At 32.3% G+C, this 22,132-nt stretch overlaps 1 protein-coding gene across 6 annotated transcripts in view; it reads right to left on the reverse strand.

Annotated features, from left to right (window-relative positions):
• Positions 1 to 22,132, reverse strand: part of LOC121127513 (uncharacterized) — a 144,109-nt gene that overhangs the window by 42,522 nt on the left and 79,455 nt on the right. For all 6 annotated transcript variants that reach the window (XM_071893965.1, XM_071893964.1, XM_071893963.1 and 3 more), the window contains 2 exons: positions 15,050 to 15,471; positions 3,369 to 4,309 (listed from right to left, as the gene is read on the reverse strand). In XM_071893965.1, coding sequence (XP_071750066.1) covers positions 3,369 to 4,309; positions 15,050 to 15,471 — 1,363 coding nt within the window. The remainder of the gene's footprint in view (positions 1 to 3,368; positions 4,310 to 15,049; positions 15,472 to 22,132) is intronic.

Genomic DNA, 22,132 nt, shown 5'->3' on the forward strand with positions numbered 1-22,132 from the left:
TGCAGGTGATTTAATGTTAGTGTACTTACTCTGTTCACTTTAAAAATGCTATATCTGGAGATCAAATTAAGCTGCATTCGCCCTCCCCCAACCAATATGAGTTTAACACCCCTCTGACCTAAACAGTCATTGTAAAACAAGATTTTGTAAATAACGGAAATGTTATTATCAAATCATTCTAACAAATGAAATAGTACCTTTAATAATAGATATACTATTGTATTAACTTCATTCATATGCAGAGATTCAGCTGTCAGTCTCCTTTTTTTTAAATTTATGTACATATTTTGTATCTTGATTTAATATAAATTACATTTATGTACAAATCAAATTGAAATTCCATTTAAAAACACCATTTTCCCCCTCCAGCCATTTTCAAAGAAATAAATGAATAAAATATTCTCTCTTTCTTTCCTTCCTTCCTCTCTCCATCTTCTCTTTATCCTTCTTGATGATTATTTCCACTACGCACATAAGGCCGGTTTGTTTTTCCATATATTTATATATTTTTTTTATAGGTGGGAACAATGGTACCTATGGGTCGCAACACCCAACTGGGGTCAATCATGACCTTCTAAAAAGTTATTGTATGATACTGAATGTACTTATTGTTTATTCTCGTGTTAATATCGAAAAACCCAAAAAAATACAAAAATCACAGGATTGGTTTTGGCATCAAATACCAACAGCAAAATATGGTGGAGATTAAAACTTCATATTTAGTGGCTTTTAGAATCGCCAAAGCCAAGAAACCTCATACCATTGCCAAGGAGTTGCTGCTGCCAGCAACCAAAGACATTCTTCGAGTTATGCTTGGAGCTGAATATGCTAACAAATTGCATAGAATATCCTTGTCTAATAACACCATCACTATTTAGCTATAAAAATCCAGTGAAGGAATATGAACTATATAATAATTTTGTTTCCCTGAGTCACAGCAACTCGCGGTAAATGTTATCAAGGGGGCACACAATCAAAAAGATTGGGAAACGCGGGGTTAGAAATATGTACATCATAATTATTCAATTAAGAAGGATGACTAATGCATTATTTTCAACTTTATTGAGTAAATAATAATGACAAAAATTGTAGTTTTTTCGGGCATCCTAAATATATGCCCCCAAATGTTTTTTTTCTTTCCGTACTACATCTTTTTTGAACTAGCACTAATTTCAATTCGAAAAAAGTGGAAAAACAAACCGCCCTAACGTGCATGTATGTATATACATAATCTTTAAACAGGGTTTAAATAAATAAAAGCCCTTACATACAAGTTCTGAAATACATAGATAGTTTCATTTCTTTTCTTTCTCAGAATAATAACAAAGATTATACTAATAGTACATAATATTATGAATCACATATTCTATAAATAAAAGAAACCCTTCTCCTTAACCCTCTGTTTAAGAACTGGGATATTGTACACCCCAGGATTTATGAAAATGCTTTTCATTCCTTTGAATCTACATTTTTATTGTCAGTACTTTTCACTCTGCTACTGAAACATTATCCATATATTTCCCCACACGTCATACCTTCTATTGCTATCTCGAAATTTGAGACATCAACAGCGGAAAGTCCAAAATCAAATATCCCAACCTTTTTAATAATAAGGAAATAACTTTACAAAGCGAAGAATAAGTTACTCGAGTTGAAGGAGAGGCATCTCAACATTTCGGACAATCAGTACATAAGGAGGATCATGAAAATACCTCATTTTGTGGAAGATGTTACATATTATGTAAGGCACTAAGTCTTTTTCTTGTATCTTGGCCTCATTCCTGTGTTCCTTTTCTCCTCCCTCTCCTGAATTCACCATAAGAGACAAACTCCTCTAGTTATTTCCTTATTAACCAAAGGCTGCAAGGATTGAATTCAACTGTTGCTGTATATAATTTCAAGATTAAAATTAAAAATAACGACGTGTAGGGTAACTTATACATCGAGATAGATTTTTCGTGAAAGCACGAGTAGAAGACGAGATTGATGTATATACATAGTAAAAATGAATTTAGAACTTTTTTTAAATCAGATGCTCTTTTATGAAGGAGAAAATGTATTACTTTACTTATTAAGGGGGGGAAGATTCTACATTTTAAATAGTGTTAGTTCAGAAAATATTATAATCATATTTAAATTCGTTTAAATTTATTTTATTATGTATTTTTAAATCAATTTACAACAAAGACAAGCTAGAGTTCCTCCTTTAGAGGGAGATGTTCATACACACCCGATAATTATATAAAAAAAAAAAAAGAAAGAACACAAGCATCAACTGTTTACCCTTTTCTTAAGGGTATACCAAGGTTAATAGAAATACAAGGTAAAACTATCATGTTATTGGGCTTGCTAGAATTTTCAATCTGATTTATCGTACCGATTGCAGGACAAGATAGTCAGATTTTGACAAAACAAGCAACCAATCAAAGTCTATAACGTTACTATTTCTAGAATATTCAATTTAATGTATCGTATCGACTGCTGGGCAAGACAGGTAGATTTTGACAAAACACACAACCACTCATAGTCTATGATGTCCCTATTACTAGAATTTTCTATATAATATATCGTACCAACTGACGTCAATATTACACGCGTTATGGTATAACCTTGTATGTATTTCTATTCACCTTGAGCTATACTTATTTTTTTCTAAACACACATCCCCTCTGAACTTATAATGGGTATACCTCTATTTTGTCATTTATTTTGAAAATACTTCTTTCAGGATTAATTCAAATATGTAGGAATTTTTAATGGAGGTTGAGTTAATTTAATGAACTGCTTTGCTTAAAGGCTGTTTCTTTTTTTTTTTCTCTTCTTTTTTCAATGTGATGACTAAGGAATATAATAGTAGCCACAAAACTAAAATGTTGTAGCTATTATTGTACATAATAAACGCAGCCTCATCAAAACGGAGGGGCACTGATTGGATTCCTAAAATTCACATAAAGTAAAGAATATTTCATAAAAAATTTTATCAAATGTAAAATTTGAATGTTTTTACTATAAGAATAACAAATGATATCTAGTTGAAACCCCAAACTTATTTTGCTAAGATTATTTAAAAATAAGGATTCATTTTTTCTCATTATACAAGTATTTTTAGCATTTTAATTAATATTTAGGAATACAAAATGAATGGAATAGTTAAAAAATAATTCAATCTTTAAATGAAGTAATTAGTATAATCGTCACACTCTGTTGATCATGTAATTAAATATTTTTTTTTTTTTGTGTGTGTGTGTGAGAAAAATGTTAAGGTAACGAGGGTTAAATCGTCATTTTGTCCATCCCTTCTTTCATTTTAAGGGATATAAATGGATCATGTAATTAATTTGAAAGACAGAATAAAAAACAATCCTTACCTTTGTATCATAGTAACCATTATCATCATTATACTGCTGTCCAAGGAGGCGATCTGTCTCTTGATCCGTGTCCAAATCGTCATCTTCTTTATTTTTGGGCGTAGGAACTCTTTCTTCCCCGATGTCTGACTCTGAATCCTCTTCATCTTCCTCTTCTTCTTCATCCACGTCCTCATCCTCCTCATCATCTTCAACTTCATCTTCTTCGATCTCATCCTCTACAACCACAACACTGTTGCTATGATTGTTGCTAAGAGATACTGTTTGAAGGCTGTTGTTGCCACCAAGAGGAGATGAATCCGAAATACAGCTACTACTACTCATGCTCTCTTTGGAAGTAATAACCGGAGTAGTGGCTCCCGTCCCAGCAGCAGCGGCAGATGAAGAAGAGGAGGAGGATACTACCGGAATCTCTTTCCCACTTCCTCCGCCTGTAACACTGTTATTGCAACTACTTGTACTACTCATATTCATGATGGAGTGTAAGTCAACTCCCGAGGAAGAGGGTTGTTGCTGCTGCTCAAGTTGCTGCTGAGAATTGGACGGATGGTTTGAAGAACTTTCCGTGGGATCATATTCCGCTAACGGAGGAGTAGGATTTGCATTCTGACGTAGTATCCAAGGATCTATTATCCCTGTTGGTGGGAGCTCCTCAGAAGGCTTGGAGGAAGAAGAACAGGAGGAAGAATTAATTTCTGATGGTAGAGGTGGATTTGGAGGAGGGATTCGAGTGCTTTGAAGTACTCGAGCCGCCTGAATTGCCTTTTTGATATCTTTCAGTGCAGCAGCCACGGACTCATCTGCAGCTGCTACCGATAATTTGTTATTCGAGGAGGGGTTATGAACATGATGATGACTATTGTTGGAGTAGGATGATGATGAGTCAGTCTTGTGGTGATGGTGAAGAGTATGTTGGTTCAGAGTTGAGTCCAACACAAAACCTAAAACAGAAAAGAAAATCATGGAGTGAACACGAGGAAAAATAGAAAAATAAAATGTAATTCCGCACTTTATACATATAAATAAGAATACAAATTTTTGGACCGTTATCATTCTGTTTTAATAGGAAATTAAGTTTATTAATATTATAAATGTATCACTCTATAAAAGAATTTGACTTGTGATAAGCCGATAATTTAATGAAAATTAATGAACTTTCTCATATATTTCTTCTTCAAATTTGACTTTACTTGAACTCGAATAATCAAAGCTCTAAATATTCGAGTAAGGGAAAGTCAAGTTTGTAGTATGACTCAAAAGGATAGTAAAAAAATAACAGAAATTAATTGCTAATTAAAATAAGAGTAAAATGTACATTGTACAGGGGTTTATTTATTTATTTTTTTGGCAAAAATTAAAAAGTTAAAATTTTTCATGAATTTGACCAAAGTAATAGGCAAGCCTTTGTTCATATCAAACTCGTATCTCAAAGTATATGTACCTAAATAGTATGTAGGTTCATTATTTTATATGTACATAAAAACTTTCTTTCCCAAAGAACCACTAGCATTACTTTTATGAAACAAACACAAAGCAAAGTCTTAAAAAAGAAAGAAACATCTTAAGTCTATTAAGATTAAAATCTGTCGAAATATCCACCATAAAAGGATATGTACGGGGTGTAAAGAAAATATAATACACTTCAACTCTAGTCAGATCAAAGAAGTATGAAAAAAGGAACAAAAAAATCCGCATTTAAACATTTATCCACGCGGGAACTACTCCTTCAGAGATTACAAAGCGTGCAGGAACAACTTGAAAACCCGATGAAGACATGAATGGAGAACCTGGATCTAGTAAGAAGCCTAAATTGAACCCAAATGTTATGAATAATGTAGTCAAGGCCCATTCAGACCAGATATCAACCCTCTGGATCATGCCTATTGACTGCAAATTACTAAGAAAGTTGTTAGACTTCTCCAATTAGATGTCCTTTAGCAGTGGTTATATTATTCTTTTTTTAGAAAAACAATATTCAAACATTAAATAGCTATGGATATCTATAATTTTTTTTCTAAAAATTTTAAAATTGAAATTTTTTGTGAACAATTTTGGATTTTGAGTTTTTATTTCGAAAATTAACTTATTTTTAGAAGAATAGATATGGATTTTATAAAAGTTTTTTATCAAAAAAGTTTATTCCTTTTGAATAGCTAAAGATTTTTAAATAAAGAAATTCGAAAAAATTTAATATTTGAAATTTTTTTCCAAAAAAATTCAAAAATCAAACCCCCCTACAAAATATAATCCTGCCGACGCCCCAGTCACTGAAGATAAAAATGTTTGTGTTAGTAAGGGCTACTTGGGTTAAATAAATATTTCACAAGTGGTACATCACTAAAAAAAGGTTGAGAATCCCTGTCCTAAAGAATCCAACCTTTATATCAAGACTGTCTGCAGGAACTCTAGATTGGATCCTCTCTGTGCATCAATGAGGGCTACATTGACATGATGATTAAAATATTACTTTAAAATATACATATATCCTATAAAATCTATCAATCGGGCAAGAGCGTTGTTTACTTATAGTAGTTTGAGAAAAAAAAGTTCCCGAGTGGCAAAATAATACAAATGATATTACTTTGCATAAAATATAGGTGTACGTTGTCCTGTGAAAATTATTCTTAGCATGCGCCTTTTTTAAAAAACAAGAAACAGCCGGTCACACCTTTTTCCGGATGATATTGTTTACTAGCTTTTTTCCAAAAGTATTCCAAAGTACTTATTTACTTTGACTTGTTCTTCTCAATAGAATAAAAGGCCTGTACATTTTTTCGATACCCCTAAAGCCCCTTCCTCATGCTAAAGAGTGAATGAATAAAATTATAATTCACACAAACGTGATGTTCATACGTACGTAAATATTTAAATTTGTACGTTATTTTAAGGAAGTTTAACAATATTGATAACCAATAAAATATCGGTAAAGGGAGATTATATTTTATTTTTTGAGGGGAAAAAAGAATTTATTTAATTCAAGGATTTAATTAGCATTTTGAAATAAATATTGAATGTACTAAAATAGAGGTGTAGAAAATTTAGAATATAAATCCAAGTATAAAGTAAATTGCACCTGCAGGCTTTTCTACACACATGTATTGTATATACATACATTAATTGAGAAATTTATGTATGTAGATTGTAGGTGTATTATAAATAGCTAAGTCTAATGAGTATAGTAAATCGTGGTGTGAAGGAGATAAGATCCTAGTTGATTAAATCATTAACAAGAGTTTCCATGAAAAGATCTTTTCAGATTGTAATTGATTAAGTCTGTCAAATATAATAATATACACATTTCATGACATCAGAAAAACCATTTTGCAGTTCAATAAGTTTAAAAATTACTCACTATACATTCAACTATTAGCAATTTCCTTTGCTGAATGCCGTAAATTCCACAACTTAACACAAATCCCACTCCGTACATAACAAAGGACATATAGGATAGAATTAATTCGATGTCGTTCTTCAATTCTACTCCGAGGCCTACAAGGGCTTACACGTATAACTTCCGTGCAAACCCTCATAGTTACTTTTCGACTTTCATGAGCTCACACAATGGCTTTTATTTTACATTTGGATGAATTGAAAACAATAGTAACAGCTTTGGTAAATAAAAATCCTGTTCAGATTACCAACTAGAAAAATCCACTCCCGCTTTCCAGGACTTGTTTTATACACCTCTATGTATATCTCCCCAAAGGTTTCTTGTATTTGTACACGTTTATTATGCATCACGGATCATTATTTGTGATTAAAATGTTGTGTATTTTGGGCATGTCAAAAAGAAAGAAATCGAAAATCAACATGGTACCCTGACCATTTGAAGAATGTTTAGGAGGAGAACAGCTTAGCTGTCATGACGTTTCATTAGATCATCTACATTCATGTTTGACAAGGGAGAAGGAAATAAACAAGGAGATTACTTGGATGTCGATATTCAATTCTACTCAAAGTCCAGCAAAGACTTACAATTACGTATAACTCCGCAAAAAATACTCAAAATTACTTTCCGTCTTTGATAAGCACACACGAGCGTTCTATGAGATTTTGATTATAATTAGATGTATTAAGAAAGGAACTTGATTACTCAGGTTTATGATTAAATAATAATGACAAATGCTAATGAAAAGAAAATTCATTCTTCAAATTACCAATTCCAACAATAACAGAAGAATTAAAAAAATAAAAAAAACATCATTTATATCACTAATCATTACCCTATAAATATAAAGTCTGAAACATGAGATATACAGGGTGTCCACGATAAATTGGAACTATCTTAAAATTCAACCTTCTTGATAAAAATGGAATTTGGAGTGTATTTGTTAATATGAAAAAGTTAGACATGATATTAAACACTAAATTTATTGAACATGTCCTTCCTCAGCAGCCACTATCTTCTCCGTCCTGCCCCTAAAGGTATGCATGCCCTGATGACTTCCGCAGAATCGACAGCATTCCACTCCCTCGTAATGGAGCCCTTCAGAGCCTCGTTGCTCTTGTGGCTGACCTTGCACACCTCCCTCTCCAACTTCCCCTACCTGTAGTAATCTCACAGATTGAGGTCGGGTGAGTTGGAGGGCCAGGTGTTGCGAACCCAGAAAGTGATGTCGTGGGAGTTGAAGAGGTTAGTAGCCCTCATGACGAGTCTTGAGTCTTGTTAGAATATGAACTCCCTCCCAGCGGCCGTATCCTTCATCCAGGGGATGACGAACTCCTCCATGACTTGGCAGTACCTTATCGCGTTAACCCACGGAGGCTGGGAACTTTGTGGTGAAGACCACAGGGACATCTTCTCTCTCCTTGGCAAGCCACTTGTCATTCTGGACGTTATAGCTTCTGTCAACAGTCCAGTTGTTCTCGTCGGAGAAGATGATTCTTCCTCCATGGCTCTTCAGGTCATTAAGGAGACGCTTACCGTTGGTGAGCCTGGTGGCCTTTATGGATGCAGTGAGGATGTGTTGTTTGGCCATTCCCAGCCTTGGAGACCATCTGATTGCTCACTTCACGGTTCTTGGCCAACCTGGACAAGGAAGTCCCCGACAAAGCCTTGAGGGACTTCCGGAGGCCTTCAAGGAAGCGGGGAGTGCGGATTTGGTCACTTCTCATGTTGTGAGCCTTGTGGCAGACCTTCCCCTCAACCTACCAGACATTGAAGATCCGGTACACCGTGGTCTTGGGGTAGTTAAGAAGCTTGTAGATAGAAGAGGGCTTGTGTCCCGCGCGAGCAAATTCGAGGATGGTGTCTCTCCTTGCTTGTTCCATGATGATTATTGTTTGTTGTCAAAACAATTATGGCGGAAGTTATAGAGGAATTGTTCACGCAACCATTTATATTAGTATGATTTAACCCCGAATATCCACATTATGGATCTGGTTGAAGTTTAAAGTAGTTCCAATTAATCGTGGACACCCTGTATACATACCTTGTATACTCAACAAAGGAATATCCTTATATAATCAAGGGTATGAATAAGGGAGAGATTGGTTTTAATATGCGATGAGAGGGAGTCAGGGAAACAGACAAACAGGGATGCTTTCTTAAAAGGGGTTCTTATCTACAAATAGAAAAACTCGACTTCCTACAAATATTAAATCTTGATTCATTATTTTCCTCCACTGTAACTAAGTTTCTAATATATACATATGTTTACTTATATAGAGATATAGTCTACATTTTTTTCAATATAGGTATATATATATGTTGTCGCTCAACAGTAAAGCAAGCTAGATTGATTACTTTTTTGTATTTCTCAACGAATGATTGTCTATTTCTGTCAACACATTACTCTTAATAACCCTTTGGAGTCGCTGGAAATTGGAATTAAAGTAGCCAAAATTGATTGTCTCAATAAAAGAATGAGAAGTTGACAAGTTTTATTTGAAAACCCTTATTGGGGCCAATATAAGTCTTTTAATCAAATAAAGGTTCTAAAATATAGCAGCTAACTTTAAACTCATCCCACAAGTTTGAATACAAAGCCCATAAAGGACTAAAATATGGCAATGAATTATTGTGATGTATATATGCATACAATACGTAAATAGTACTTTGCGATTTTCTCCTTTACACGACCTTTGTTTGATATTGTTTTTATATTACATGAATACATTCTGGATTTACAAATTATTAAGGAAATAGTTAACTGCAATCCTCTCTTTTGTTTCTTTTTTAGTTTATTCAATACTTAGGGATGTGAAAATTGTCCATATTCTCGAGAGTAACCTACAAGATATTAATACTCTTATTAATTACTACTTGTAGTATCTTACATTGCCCGGAGTTATTCAACATCGATGAACAGGCAAACGTTATTTTAATTAAAGATAAGGTAATTTCCCTTCAAATCCTTAGTGTTAATCTTTGTTTTTCATAAGCACACTCTCACAAATCTATTCAATCCTTAAATATTATCTCAACAAGAATGAAAGAATAATCATAATCACAGGCTCCACTTTAGGTACACGCGCTCGCTGTTAAAAATAAAAACTAAACTTATATTCAAGATACAACTTTAAATAATTACTCTATATATGGGGTTATGTATTTTTGTGTCAGCTGTCAATTCCCTCCTCTTAATGAATAGTCATGGCTATTTCATTATGTATTCTTATTGATAAAGTTTTTCTATTCTTATTGTTCCTGTTTCCAAAAGAACAGGAACCGAATTTCTTGTCGATTCCATGTCGTTTATATAATATTTATTGGTTATTTTATTATTTATATGAATAAAATTTGGATACCATATAGAAATGCAAATTTATAGCTACACCTCTAATAGAATATTCCTAACAAAATTATAATACAGTATGGAATAAAATACAATGTATATTTTAATATTACAAAATATATGTATGTAATTCATTTTAAAATTGTAGAGAAATAATATGACTATGCTAGGCTGGGAGTACAAAAGAGATAAATAGCAATTGGTATGATTGACTTATTTGGCTAACTACTGGATGATTTCGGGCTTTTTCTTTTTTTCTTTTCCGAGGAAAGTTTGCGTGATAACTGAAAGAAAACAATGTGTACATAACACAAACATATATACAGACAAACATTGCTTTATTAATATAGATTTATCTCAAGGTTAATGGAAATGCAGAGCTAGACTGCTAGGTGAGACAGGCAGAGTTTGACAAAAAAAACGCAACCACTCATAGTCTATGACGTCACTATTTCTAGAATTTTCAATTTAATGGATCGTACAGACTTCTGGGCAAGAAAAACAGATTTGACAAAACACACAACCACTTATCTACTATGACGTCAATAAGAAAAGCGTCGTGGTGGAAGTCAAACATCAGTCGTACACGCGTTATGGTATAACCTTGTCTTTCTATTTACCTTGGGTAGATCCTTATTTTCAAAATTCAAGCGTGCAAGGGTCACTATAGTTTTTATACTGATCTCCGTGGATAAAAATTAAATTGTAATAGAAGATGCCCGGACTTTGTGTAGTTCCTACCTGGTTTTTTATTTTATTTGCTAAACCTGTTCTCATTATTTTTTCATTCATGAGGAGAGAACAAATATTTTTATATATGCTATAAACTTGATACAAACCAAAAATAAATCTTAATTAGTTCTTGCCGTTAGTTTTTCAAGGTAGGCAGGTGTAATATCGTTCCAAGCATTTATCAAAATGTTCCACAATTCATCTTTCTTGTGGGGCACTTTTTCCAAACTTTTTGGTCAAGTTGTTCCCACAAAAGCTCTATTGGGTTCAAATCAGGACATTGAGCTGATGTGAGAGGTTTTTTTCTTTTCTAAAAAGTATTTGCAGTGCTTGGATGTATTTTTTGGGTTGTTGTTTTGTTGAAAATAAAACTTCCTTTCAAATAATCTCTGTCCAGAAGGATGGATTGCGTCTTCAGGATTGAATGATAACCATTCTGAAGGAATTGACGACCAATCTCTCATACTTATCAGAGAGAAACATTAGATATGAAATTAGGCCTGGCCAAAACAGACAAATAATTACGAAAATATTTTATGGTTGTATTTTTTTCATAACAATTTTAATCGGGTTAAAGTAAAAAAATATTGGAAAAGTAATCAACATTGATGAAAATGACGAACAAGTATTTTTTCCAAACTTTTTTTGCCAGTGTATATACTCGTTAACCTTATACATAAAAAAAAGATGGATGAGTAGGAAGAAACTAATCAGCTATTAGTTTAACGTATCCTTGAAATATTACTTGTGTACGGTGGGAGATAAATTAACTATAAATTAGCATAAAAACAAGTTTTTTGCGAAAAAAAAAAAAGTAACTTGGACCCTACTAGTTTTAATCATATTGTATGTATACTTTAATATTTTAGGAGTGGCAAATGGATTTGGTGAGATCACCAATTAGAAATAGGTGTAAGTACCCTTGTATTATCTGAAAATATCTGAGAGCCAACCCGAAACTCCAACTTAAACATATCTTAAAAAACATACGAGAGTTTTCGGATTTTAAGTCTGAAATCCGCAATCCGAACAGGCTTCGGCATCTCAAAGTTTTACAGTTTAAAAAAAATCCAAGGGACTTTTCAAATCTTAAAAAGTTGTTGATTGTATTGATTAATAATTAATCGCAGTTAAAAAAGATATTATTTATATCGAACTTAGAGTCTATCTATATTTATTCGTGCTTGGAGCGACATCTATCTACATAAAAAGTTCAATCGTTTCGTCATCCACACAGAAGGACTCGAGGGAAAGAGCGGTCAAGGAAAAAATAAACAGTTCAATTTAAAACACAGGGAATAATATGTTCCTAACGTGGTCGCCCTAATTCTTCTCGTTTGGCTAGGGGGAGACTCACTTCATCAATCCCCCCTCCCGCACACACACACACTGGCTGCGTGCCCCGCTGGAGGAACATGTAGCAGCTTCTAATTTTAAGCAAGTCAGAATTGACAAATACTAAACCCTACCTTCCTTGCCTTGAGTCTCTACTCTTTGCCTAGAGTCCTTTATTCCACACGGCTTTACCTCATACTTTGTTACCTTTATTTTATCACTCAACCTTTCTTCCCTTAAGAAACTGGGGAAAAAGTACCAAAATCAGTTGATAGTTTGTCAATTCTTACCAACATAGAACCTAATGTTCATTCATTGTTGAAAATTGTTCACAGTTTAAAAGGAGCTAATTATAACTAATCAATCAACTTTCAGAGAACTGAGAACTTAGAAAATATGCACAAACATCAAGAGATGACAACAGAATATACTGTACATTTTGGTGTTAGCAAGATAGGGCTATGCTCACATAGACAAAAATGTACACTGTATTTGGTTGTCAGCAGTGGAAGTTTCTTCTTCTTTTCCGCCTTATCTATTATATCTGCCAACTGATTTTGGGTTTTTTTTATGTATCTTTCTGCATGAGAGGTCGTGAGATGCAAATATATAATTCTAATAATGACTTATAGTTATATAGTTAATAGTAGTAGTATTGGATACTGATTGTTTCGGCATCATGAATCAGTGAAAAGGTCACCTTAGGCTGTATCAAATTTCGTTTAGGTTAAATAAGAAAACTTCGGTCCGTCCTATCTTTATCACCAATGAGACCACCACTACAGCTAATATATATCCATGTATATTGATTTATAGGTGGTATGTAAATCATTGTATAATACTGAATAATCGTATTGCTACATGTTTTAATGCCCTCATTCTTACGTATGAAGGTACACACGAGACAGTTCAATTTGAGAAGACATACATTATTATAATATGTAACATGGATAATAGGGGGCATCATGAATGCAATTAATCATATAGAAAAGTGTGATGAATTAAGTTTCTACACTTTAAGCCTAAGTAAATTAATATAGTACCTACTCAATTACAATCAATCTTTTTAAACCTCTCGAACATCTCCATGTCAAAATAAAATGTTTAATATTATGAATTATTTTATTTCTAACAAAAGGAGCAAAGAAAGAGAATCCTATAAAACAATGCCCAATTTAAATTAATTAGCTTTTCTACATAATAGGCTAGGTTAGGGGGTCATACATTTATGACGTTCAGTTGTCAGGGGGAGCGGGAAGAGGAGATATTGGATATTACGGAGTCCACTGCATTGAGAACTGATCACTATTCAACTTATCAACAAAACAAAAGAAGGTCATTCGGCCAAAATATACAAGAGAAACATAAAAATATATATATCTGCGGACGCCCTGATCGGTGATATTCCTTAAATATGACCAAAGAAGTCAAAAACTCTACTTTGTTCCTAACGTCATCACTATATATAGAAATAAAGGATTTACGGAACTTGGGCTGAGGATAATACCTTAATTGAATATTCCTTGGATGACTGATATATTAATGAATTCATTTTTGTCTATTTTAATACAAATTTCTAAAATATAAGTATTATTGGGGACATTCTAAAGTTCAAATACTCAGGCTTCTGTTACTCATAAATACAAAATAACCATGTAATTTTAATAGATCAAAATGAAATGATAGTATCAGTTAATCTAATTGGTAATTAAAATGACCAATGTTGTAATTAAATATTGTATTTTAAGACAAAGAAATTTAAACTTGTACAAGTTGCAAATTGTACAGATATTGCTAATTGTACGCAACATATATATATACGACGACGAATCAACAAGAAAATGTATTCCAATCCTTTCGGAAACGGAGTATACGTATATAACTTATTAAATCTTTTTAATCAAAAAGAATCATCTATGAAATAGTATCAATTGAGACGAGGGAATATGCACCGGACAATAAAATACATTAGGTATTTTTGTGTTAGCGAGGTAAAACCGTGCTCTATGAAAAAAACAAAGCATCCATAATTTATAAAAAAGGTAGTTGTGAAGAAAAAATTCATGTAAACCGAACCGAAATAAATTCGTCTCGGACCAAATCCAGGGCCGTCCGCAGCGGGTGGGCCAGAAGGCTGTAGACCCCTCCCCCCAAAAAAAAAATCAGCAATTTTTGTTTTTTACTAGTAATGTTTTCCGAAAAAATTTAACTTTCTGAGAATAGCTATGGATTTTTGAAATTTTTTATCTAAAATTTAATATTTAAAGTTTAATTTTCTGTGAATAGGTATGGACTTTTGAAATTTGTTTCCAAAAATTATAATTTTTGGGTTTTATTTTTTTTCAAAAACATTGATTTTCTGTGAATTGGTATGTATTTAAAAAAAAAATTATATTTAAAATTTAATTTTTTGTGAATAGGTATGGTGTTTTGAAATTTGTTTCAAAAAGTTTTAATTTTAGGTTTCTTCTTTTCAAAAAAAATAATTTTCTAAAAATTGGTATGTATTTTAAACAAATTTAATATTGGAAATTTTTTCAAAAAATTTAATTTTTGGTGAATTGGTAAGGAGTTTGAAATTTCTTTCAAAAAAATTTAATTTTTGGTTTTCTTTTCCAAAAAAATTGATTTTCTTTGAATTGATATGGATTTTTAGATTTTTTTCGACAAATTTTAATATTTGAAATTTTTTTCAAAATTTTTTAATTTAATTTATTTTCAAAACCAAGTGTCCCTCCAAAATATAATCATGCGGGCGCCCTGGATTTTCAACACAAATATTTATGTATGTTGTTTGTACATACACACATCAATTATAACAATTAATTTATTCAAAATGCAATCAAATAGAAAAACTCCTCCATGAAGAGCACTTACCTAATTCATTTTGTCTGGTATTCCCATTATGAGGCTCGTGGGTTATAGTAGTGGATGGAGGAATATGAACGTTGGTGCTACTGCTTGGAGTGGATGATGACGTCGTACTAATACTCGTGTTATTGGATTGATTGTGATGGATGTGGTGATGATTATTGTTGCTAATGAGGAGATCATGATTGTTTATAGCGTTGTTGACGACACTGTTAATGTGATTGTTGTTACTGACATTACTCTTGGCGGAATGATGGTGAAGTTGAGAGGGATGTGTTTGATGACTACCATTGTTATTGTTGTTGTGATTTGAATTAGAGTTGTGATGATGATAATGAGTCCGGCGATTGTCCTTGTTCATTACCACTTCACTAAAATGTTGTTGCTGTTGGTTGGATGAAGGCTTCTTGAGGAGCACGTTCCCAGAACTATGAATGTTATTGTCATGAAAAATAAATAAAAATTAGCCACTACATGAAACAAAATACACAAATACGAAACATATTTCAAATGAAAATTATTATCAGCTGGTGAATACTCCTTACAAATTTAAAAATATATATATATATGTTAGTTTTTTTCGATAATAGTGAGTCATTGGGGCGCGTGTGTGTATGAAGTGAGAAAAAAGAAAACGGGTGCTCGGTTGGAGTGAGCACAGCTGCAACACCCAAACTCATCATTTTCATCTTTTTCTCGACACACACCATACTTCTTGAGGAGTACGAACTAAGGAGTCCCTCTGCTTGCTTGAAGCAATAAAAAAAAGAAGGAAAGAAAAGAAAAACAAAGTGCTGCTACGAGTCTAACAGATGGATAGGTGGATGTGAATAATAGGTAACCCCATAACAAAACGCTGTGTGCTCCATTACACACATATATGGATATATATACCTTAATTTTAAAATCAAACTTCACCTACGTAAAAATAATCTGGAAGAAGGGTCAGTTATTTTCTATGCATATTGATCAACCTCATTCAAATTCAAACAAAATGAATACTCAAAAATATATACTATGAATATATTGAACGAACTGCATTTAATCAGAAGAATGTATGTGTCTGCAGGATAATTTTTTGGGAAGGGCTTGATTTTTGGGATTTTTTGAAGAAAAAAAAATCAAAAATACAGAGCTATCAACCAAAAATTCAATTTTTTTGTAACAAATACATACTAAAAATTGAATTTTTAGGAAATTACAAAAATTACAAAAATCCGCAGTTCACAATAAATTTCTATAGAGAAAAAATTTAAATATGAAATTTTTCTACGAAAAATTTCAAAAATCTTAAGCTATGCACAGGAAATTTAATTGGTGAAAATTTTTTTGCGAAATAAAATTCAATTTTTTGAAAAAAAAATCAAATATTAAATTTTCTAGGAAAAAACAAAAATTCCTTAATTCAGTTGGGTTTCAGACCCTCCAACCCACCTGAATAGGTAATAATTGTCTTTATTATCTATATCCAATAGAATAAGGTTATAATTGAATATTCTATGGATGGTTGATGTATTAATGATATCCTTTATGACATTGAGATGAAAATCTTTGATGGATAAGTATTATCTGGCACATTACAGTGTGTCCCTTCGAATCGCGAACTAATTCTCTCAGGCTCAACTTTGTCAAGAATCTTAAAAAGTACTAGTTATAAAATAATGAGATTTAAATTAGTTTTTTAAATTTATATAAATAACTAAATCTTAAAGTGGCCACCATTAGCTTCCACCGTGGCTTCGGTCTTCTTCACGTACTTCTCCGACATGTGAGCCAACACCTTCTCCACAGACACCTTTCGGGCATCCACATTCACATAGGAGGTGGCACAGGCCTTCGTCTTGATGTCACCCGAGATCCCATAGTCAAAGGGTTGCAGTTCAGTAAAGACGTTGGCCACATTGAACAGGCCCAGAAACTCGCCAGATTGTCTTCTTACCACTTTTGATTATTATTATTTTTTTTTTTTTGCCTTGTGAATTCCAGGCTTCCTCTAAAGACTCTGGTTGCCGTCCCGCGTCCTGAAGCACTGGCAAACGATTTATTTTGCCTCCATCTCAATATACTTTGGTCTGTTGAAGAAATTTGACACAGAATATATTTTTTCTTTTAGTATTGCACCACATAATATATCGGCGGAAAATCAGGAAAATATTTTTTAAGTCAATCAAACCTTTCCAAAGTTTCATTTACGATTCGGTGGGACACGTTGTATCATAAGGTTCAAATGCAATTTCTCATTAATATGTATTATTGAATGTAGTAGTTTTCTTAGATCAAAATTAAATGTGAGTCATTAATGTATAATTAGTAATTAAAAGGACTAATGTTGTAATTAAATAAAGCGTAATTAGAGGAAAATATTGCCGGTTGTACAATCTGCTTATACAACATACAACTTGTGCGTACATCATATAGAGCGTTTTTACGTCAGCATTGTTGATATCGTGCATTATGAAGGTCTAGACAACCAATTTTTAAAAGAAAAAAAATACCTTTTTTGATTAAGATTCAGGAAAACAGTCAGCTATTTGATTTCAAAATGAGACCAACAAATATAAGGACTTGAACCTTACCGTCTATCAAAAAACTATCCCTCTATTGACTAGTTTTATTGAATATCTTATCCTATAAAGCAATGATCGGAAATTACCTCAAATTGTGTAATTTAGAAAATTTTGCAAGTCATGGCAGTCAATCTTCCTAGTGGTCAATGAAAATATCAAATTAACATGATGCCCGTAGATTGGGATAAATTAATTTTACCCCAAGTTCTTAGGATAATGCTAACAATAATGTATTCAAAATATGTTATTACCTCGTTCTACAATCTTATTTCCATGTTGTAGATACAAATTAACAATTAGTCTTTTTTTTAAACATTTAAAGCCATTTGATGGAGTTTCATCAATTGGTGTATTTGATGTATTAAAAACATCAACCCTGAGCCTCCAAAATGGCATCTTCTTCAATAATGATTGAATTCATGACGTCAGTGAAAACACTGTTTATCTATCTATCTTTTGGTACAGTCCAGCTAAACATATGATGTAGGTAGATCGGTAGGAACCATATAAATATATTCCATTAAACCATAAAACTCTGACAAGGTACAGTGTACATATTTGTAGGGTTGGTTTTTGTACCTCAAAGGGAAATATACACATAGATATATATATACATACAATAGAGATTCAGTTAGAAATACAGAATGTTCACATTCTTACAAACAGTCATTATTTAAACCTTTTCTTCTTTCAATTTAAGAGGTAGGTAGATATTATATATACGATATATAGGTATGTGTGTATGCAATGTAATAAAACTAGGAAGAAGGAGAAATCGAGAAATTTGCTGTTGTTGTGACTTGTGTGTATACAAAATTCAATTTTTCTATTATAAAAATAAAAATAGGGGAGATAAGAAAAGAGAACTCAAAAAAAAAAAATATATATATATACAAATTTAAATTGAATTCTACTCCTATATACTGTATACAGTACAGTTCACAATTTTTTTTTACAAATAAGTGATTGGGCTATAAGAGTTGCTTATGTCTAACTGTCAAAATATTAATATTTAAGCCATTTTAAAATGATTTCATTGGTTTGTAGACTACCAAGAATACTGTTAGTAATACCCGGGATTTTCCAAAATTGTTGGGAGTGATGAGAATCGTGTGTAGTTTGGGCATGTTAAAAAACGAAAATCCAACATGGTAACCCAAACAATTTGAAGAATGTTTTAGAGTAGAGCAACCCAGCTGCAAATCAGCTGTGAAGAGGAAGGAGGGGAAAAGGGAAATAATGAAGGATAAAGACAAAAATTACTCTGATGTCGATCCTCAATTCTACTCTGAGTCCAACCAGGACTTACAATTATAACAACAAATCCTCTAGGTTAATCTGCAAACACGAATGTTCAATGAGACATGGAAGCATGTAGTAGAAAAGGAAGTTGACAATGACAACAGCTGTTGAACAGAAATTTCATTCTTCAGATTGCCAATTAAAAAACACACACAAAAAAACGTGCGAGCTAAAAAAAAATAGACGGGAATTTCATCACTAGTTATTAGGAATGGACAGACCTTGTTTGAATGATAATGGGATTCAAAATATATGTCCAGGGGGGTCTGCAGGGGGAAGACTGTAGGATTGTAGCCACCTCGCCCCAAATTAAGGAATTTTTTATTTTAACAAAAAAACAAATTCGGGTCGGGGTGGAATTTTATTTTTGCAAATCATGGTGGGGAGGAATTTTTTTTTAAAGATTTATTTTCTTTAAAAAAAATGTCATTCGGGCAAATTATGCACCACAGCAAAAAAAAATAATTTTTTTAATTTTTTTTTCCCAAAAAATTAATTTTCTCTGAGTAGTTACGAATTTTTGGAATTTTTTCAAAAAAATTAATGTAAGATTTGGAATTTTTCAAAATTAGTTTCCTAAAGAATTTACTTCCTCTAAATTGGTGTGGATTTTCGAAAAACATTCCAAGAAATGTTATATTTGATCTTTTTTCGAAAAAAAACGCGTTGGAGGGCTGAATACAGGGGAATAGAAACAAAAAATGAAGGTAGGAAAAAAGAGAAAGAAGGATGTAGAGAGAGACAGAGAAAAGGAGAGAGATATTGAAAAAGAGAAGGGAAATGAGTCTTTATTTCGGTCAAAAACAGCCTCTCAATTACCTCAAAGGTCAAAAAAAAAAAATTATAGGCTCATGTTTAGTTTTTTCGTACGTCTATTTGCTAGATTTGAGACTACTCTATAGGAAAGTTTTGGATTCCATGTTTGATAACACCAAAAACAAACTTATAAATATACATAAGATATAAAAACTGTCAATTCTCATGTATTAATTTGCTACAGGTTGTTATTCTTGATTAAGTAAAATTGAGTATATTTTTTCGTTACACCACGTATAAATACATACAAAAAAAGTCTAGACTTATATAGCTACATGATACCTCCATCTGAAGAATCAAATTAACATACTTAAAAATAATATATGCACACATACATACTATGTACTTTTAGAGATAGATACTCAATCTTATATCCTGAGGTACGAACCAATATCTCATAAGTGGCAATATCGGAATCATTGATTTAATTGACGAATAGAAGTTATTCTGAGGATACAGCACTTTAAATCTATATGAAAAATCATTAAACTAAAAATTGATTTGTGGTGATCCTCTCAGAGTATTGTTTTGTTCAACAGAAAATGGTAGTAAGTATAACTTAGGACAATTCACCGCTATACTTTATGTTCTGCTACTTATAAAATACTAGTGGTAGTACAAAGCTTTGTCCGGACTTAGATATAAGGCATCAACGAACAAGCAAACTTTGTTTTAATAATATAGAAGATAACTCCCCATAAAATCCTCAGTGTTAGTCTCTGAATTTTCTTTATGAGCACACTGACACCTAGCTACTCAATACTTAGATGTTCTCTCTTCAAGAATAATAAAAAACTTGAGAAAAAAAAGAAGCCTAAACTCATATTTTATGCAACTCTAAACTACAAATGCTTCCCTTTCTTTTTTTAATATAATGGCACGCTCTGTGAGATTTCATTAATAAACTACATTGATATTTCTTCGAACAAAAATACATGAACGTATTGCATACAAACAGAAATACAGACAAACTTAGATTTATTAATATAGATATAAGTTGATGAGTCATTTCTAACAATGAGCGTGTGTAGCAAAAGCTCCTATTAAAAAATGAAAAGTACGAAAATAACTTTAGATGTATTTTAGAAAAAATGTGTAGCTAATAATGATCAGTCAAGTAGTCAGTCTACAGACTAAAGTACTCCCTGGCACATCATGTCAAAAAACAAAAAGGTATAAAGTTTTTATTATCTCATAATTGAGTAGAGAACATCCAAGTATGAAGCAACTATGTTTGAGTTTGCTCATGAAAAACACAGATTAAAACTAAGGATTTCATTGGGAGTTATCTTGTATAGGTTTTAAACAAAGTTTGCTTGTTCGTCGATGCCTGACTACTCTTGGCAAAACTGCTAGTATTTCAATATTTTTCCTCATAAATATGAACTGGAAATGATAAATAGAAGTTCCGTTCCGTATGAATTACTGTTTATCCAAAAATATTACATTGCAATCTAAAACCATGTTGCCTACAGACTGTAGACAGATGATAATAGACATTTTCATCACTCCCTCCCTAATAGCCACATCCTTCATTAGAAAACATTTTTTGGAGCTTTTGATTATTGATTTACATATCATAAACTTCTAAATATATATTTTTATGAAGATGATCGTATGGTACTTTTGGGCGGTAAAGGATAAAATGCAGATTGCAGTATCATGATGAGTCAATTCAGCCCATGTGTTCATCAAAAAATCTACTAACTCTTCAGATATTTTGATATAGTATAAAATGTACATCATGAAACCTATTTCAATCTTGCCGTGTAATTCAGTCATATGTGTAGAATGAATGTTGCTCTACATATATTACTTTATATGGACTATTTTTGTATAATCAATGTTTTTATTCATCGCGACATATACTGAAATATTAAGAGGAAAGGTTTTATAAAGTGAAAGATATCGTATTATGTATGTATTAATAATAAACTTGTTTTTCCATAGAGATAAATATAGATTTAATGCCGTTCATTCATGAGTTGTAAAAAACATGGCAGGAAAGTAAACGGATAAGTCGCATTTACAAAAGTATCTCATACAAATGACGTTGATATAATCAATGTAGAAATCTCAAATATTACTATATATTTGTAATTCGAATGATGTAATTGTATGGAAAGGTTTGGAACAATTGAACTTTAGTTATAAATAAATATATACGTATGTAGGAGGTAAGAAAAAGGAACAGGACAACTGACTTGTCATTTTTGGCAAACCAGAGGATTCGCACAATCAAGTGGCTACTGAAGGGTATGATGTAGGTATAACAAGATTTAGTCAGCATTGATTTTCAGTTATCACCAAAAATTTACCTAATATTATGCTTGTTAGTTAATCCATGAGAATTTTCCAATAGGAATAATCCATTATGTCGAAGGATAATTAATTGATAACGGAG

The sequence above is a fragment of the Lepeophtheirus salmonis genome, unplaced genomic scaffold (assembly GCF_016086655.4).
Source record: "Lepeophtheirus salmonis unplaced genomic scaffold, UVic_Lsal_1.4 unplaced_contig_75_pilon, whole genome shotgun sequence".
Taxonomy (NCBI): Eukaryota; Metazoa; Arthropoda; class Copepoda; order Siphonostomatoida; family Caligidae; genus Lepeophtheirus; species Lepeophtheirus salmonis.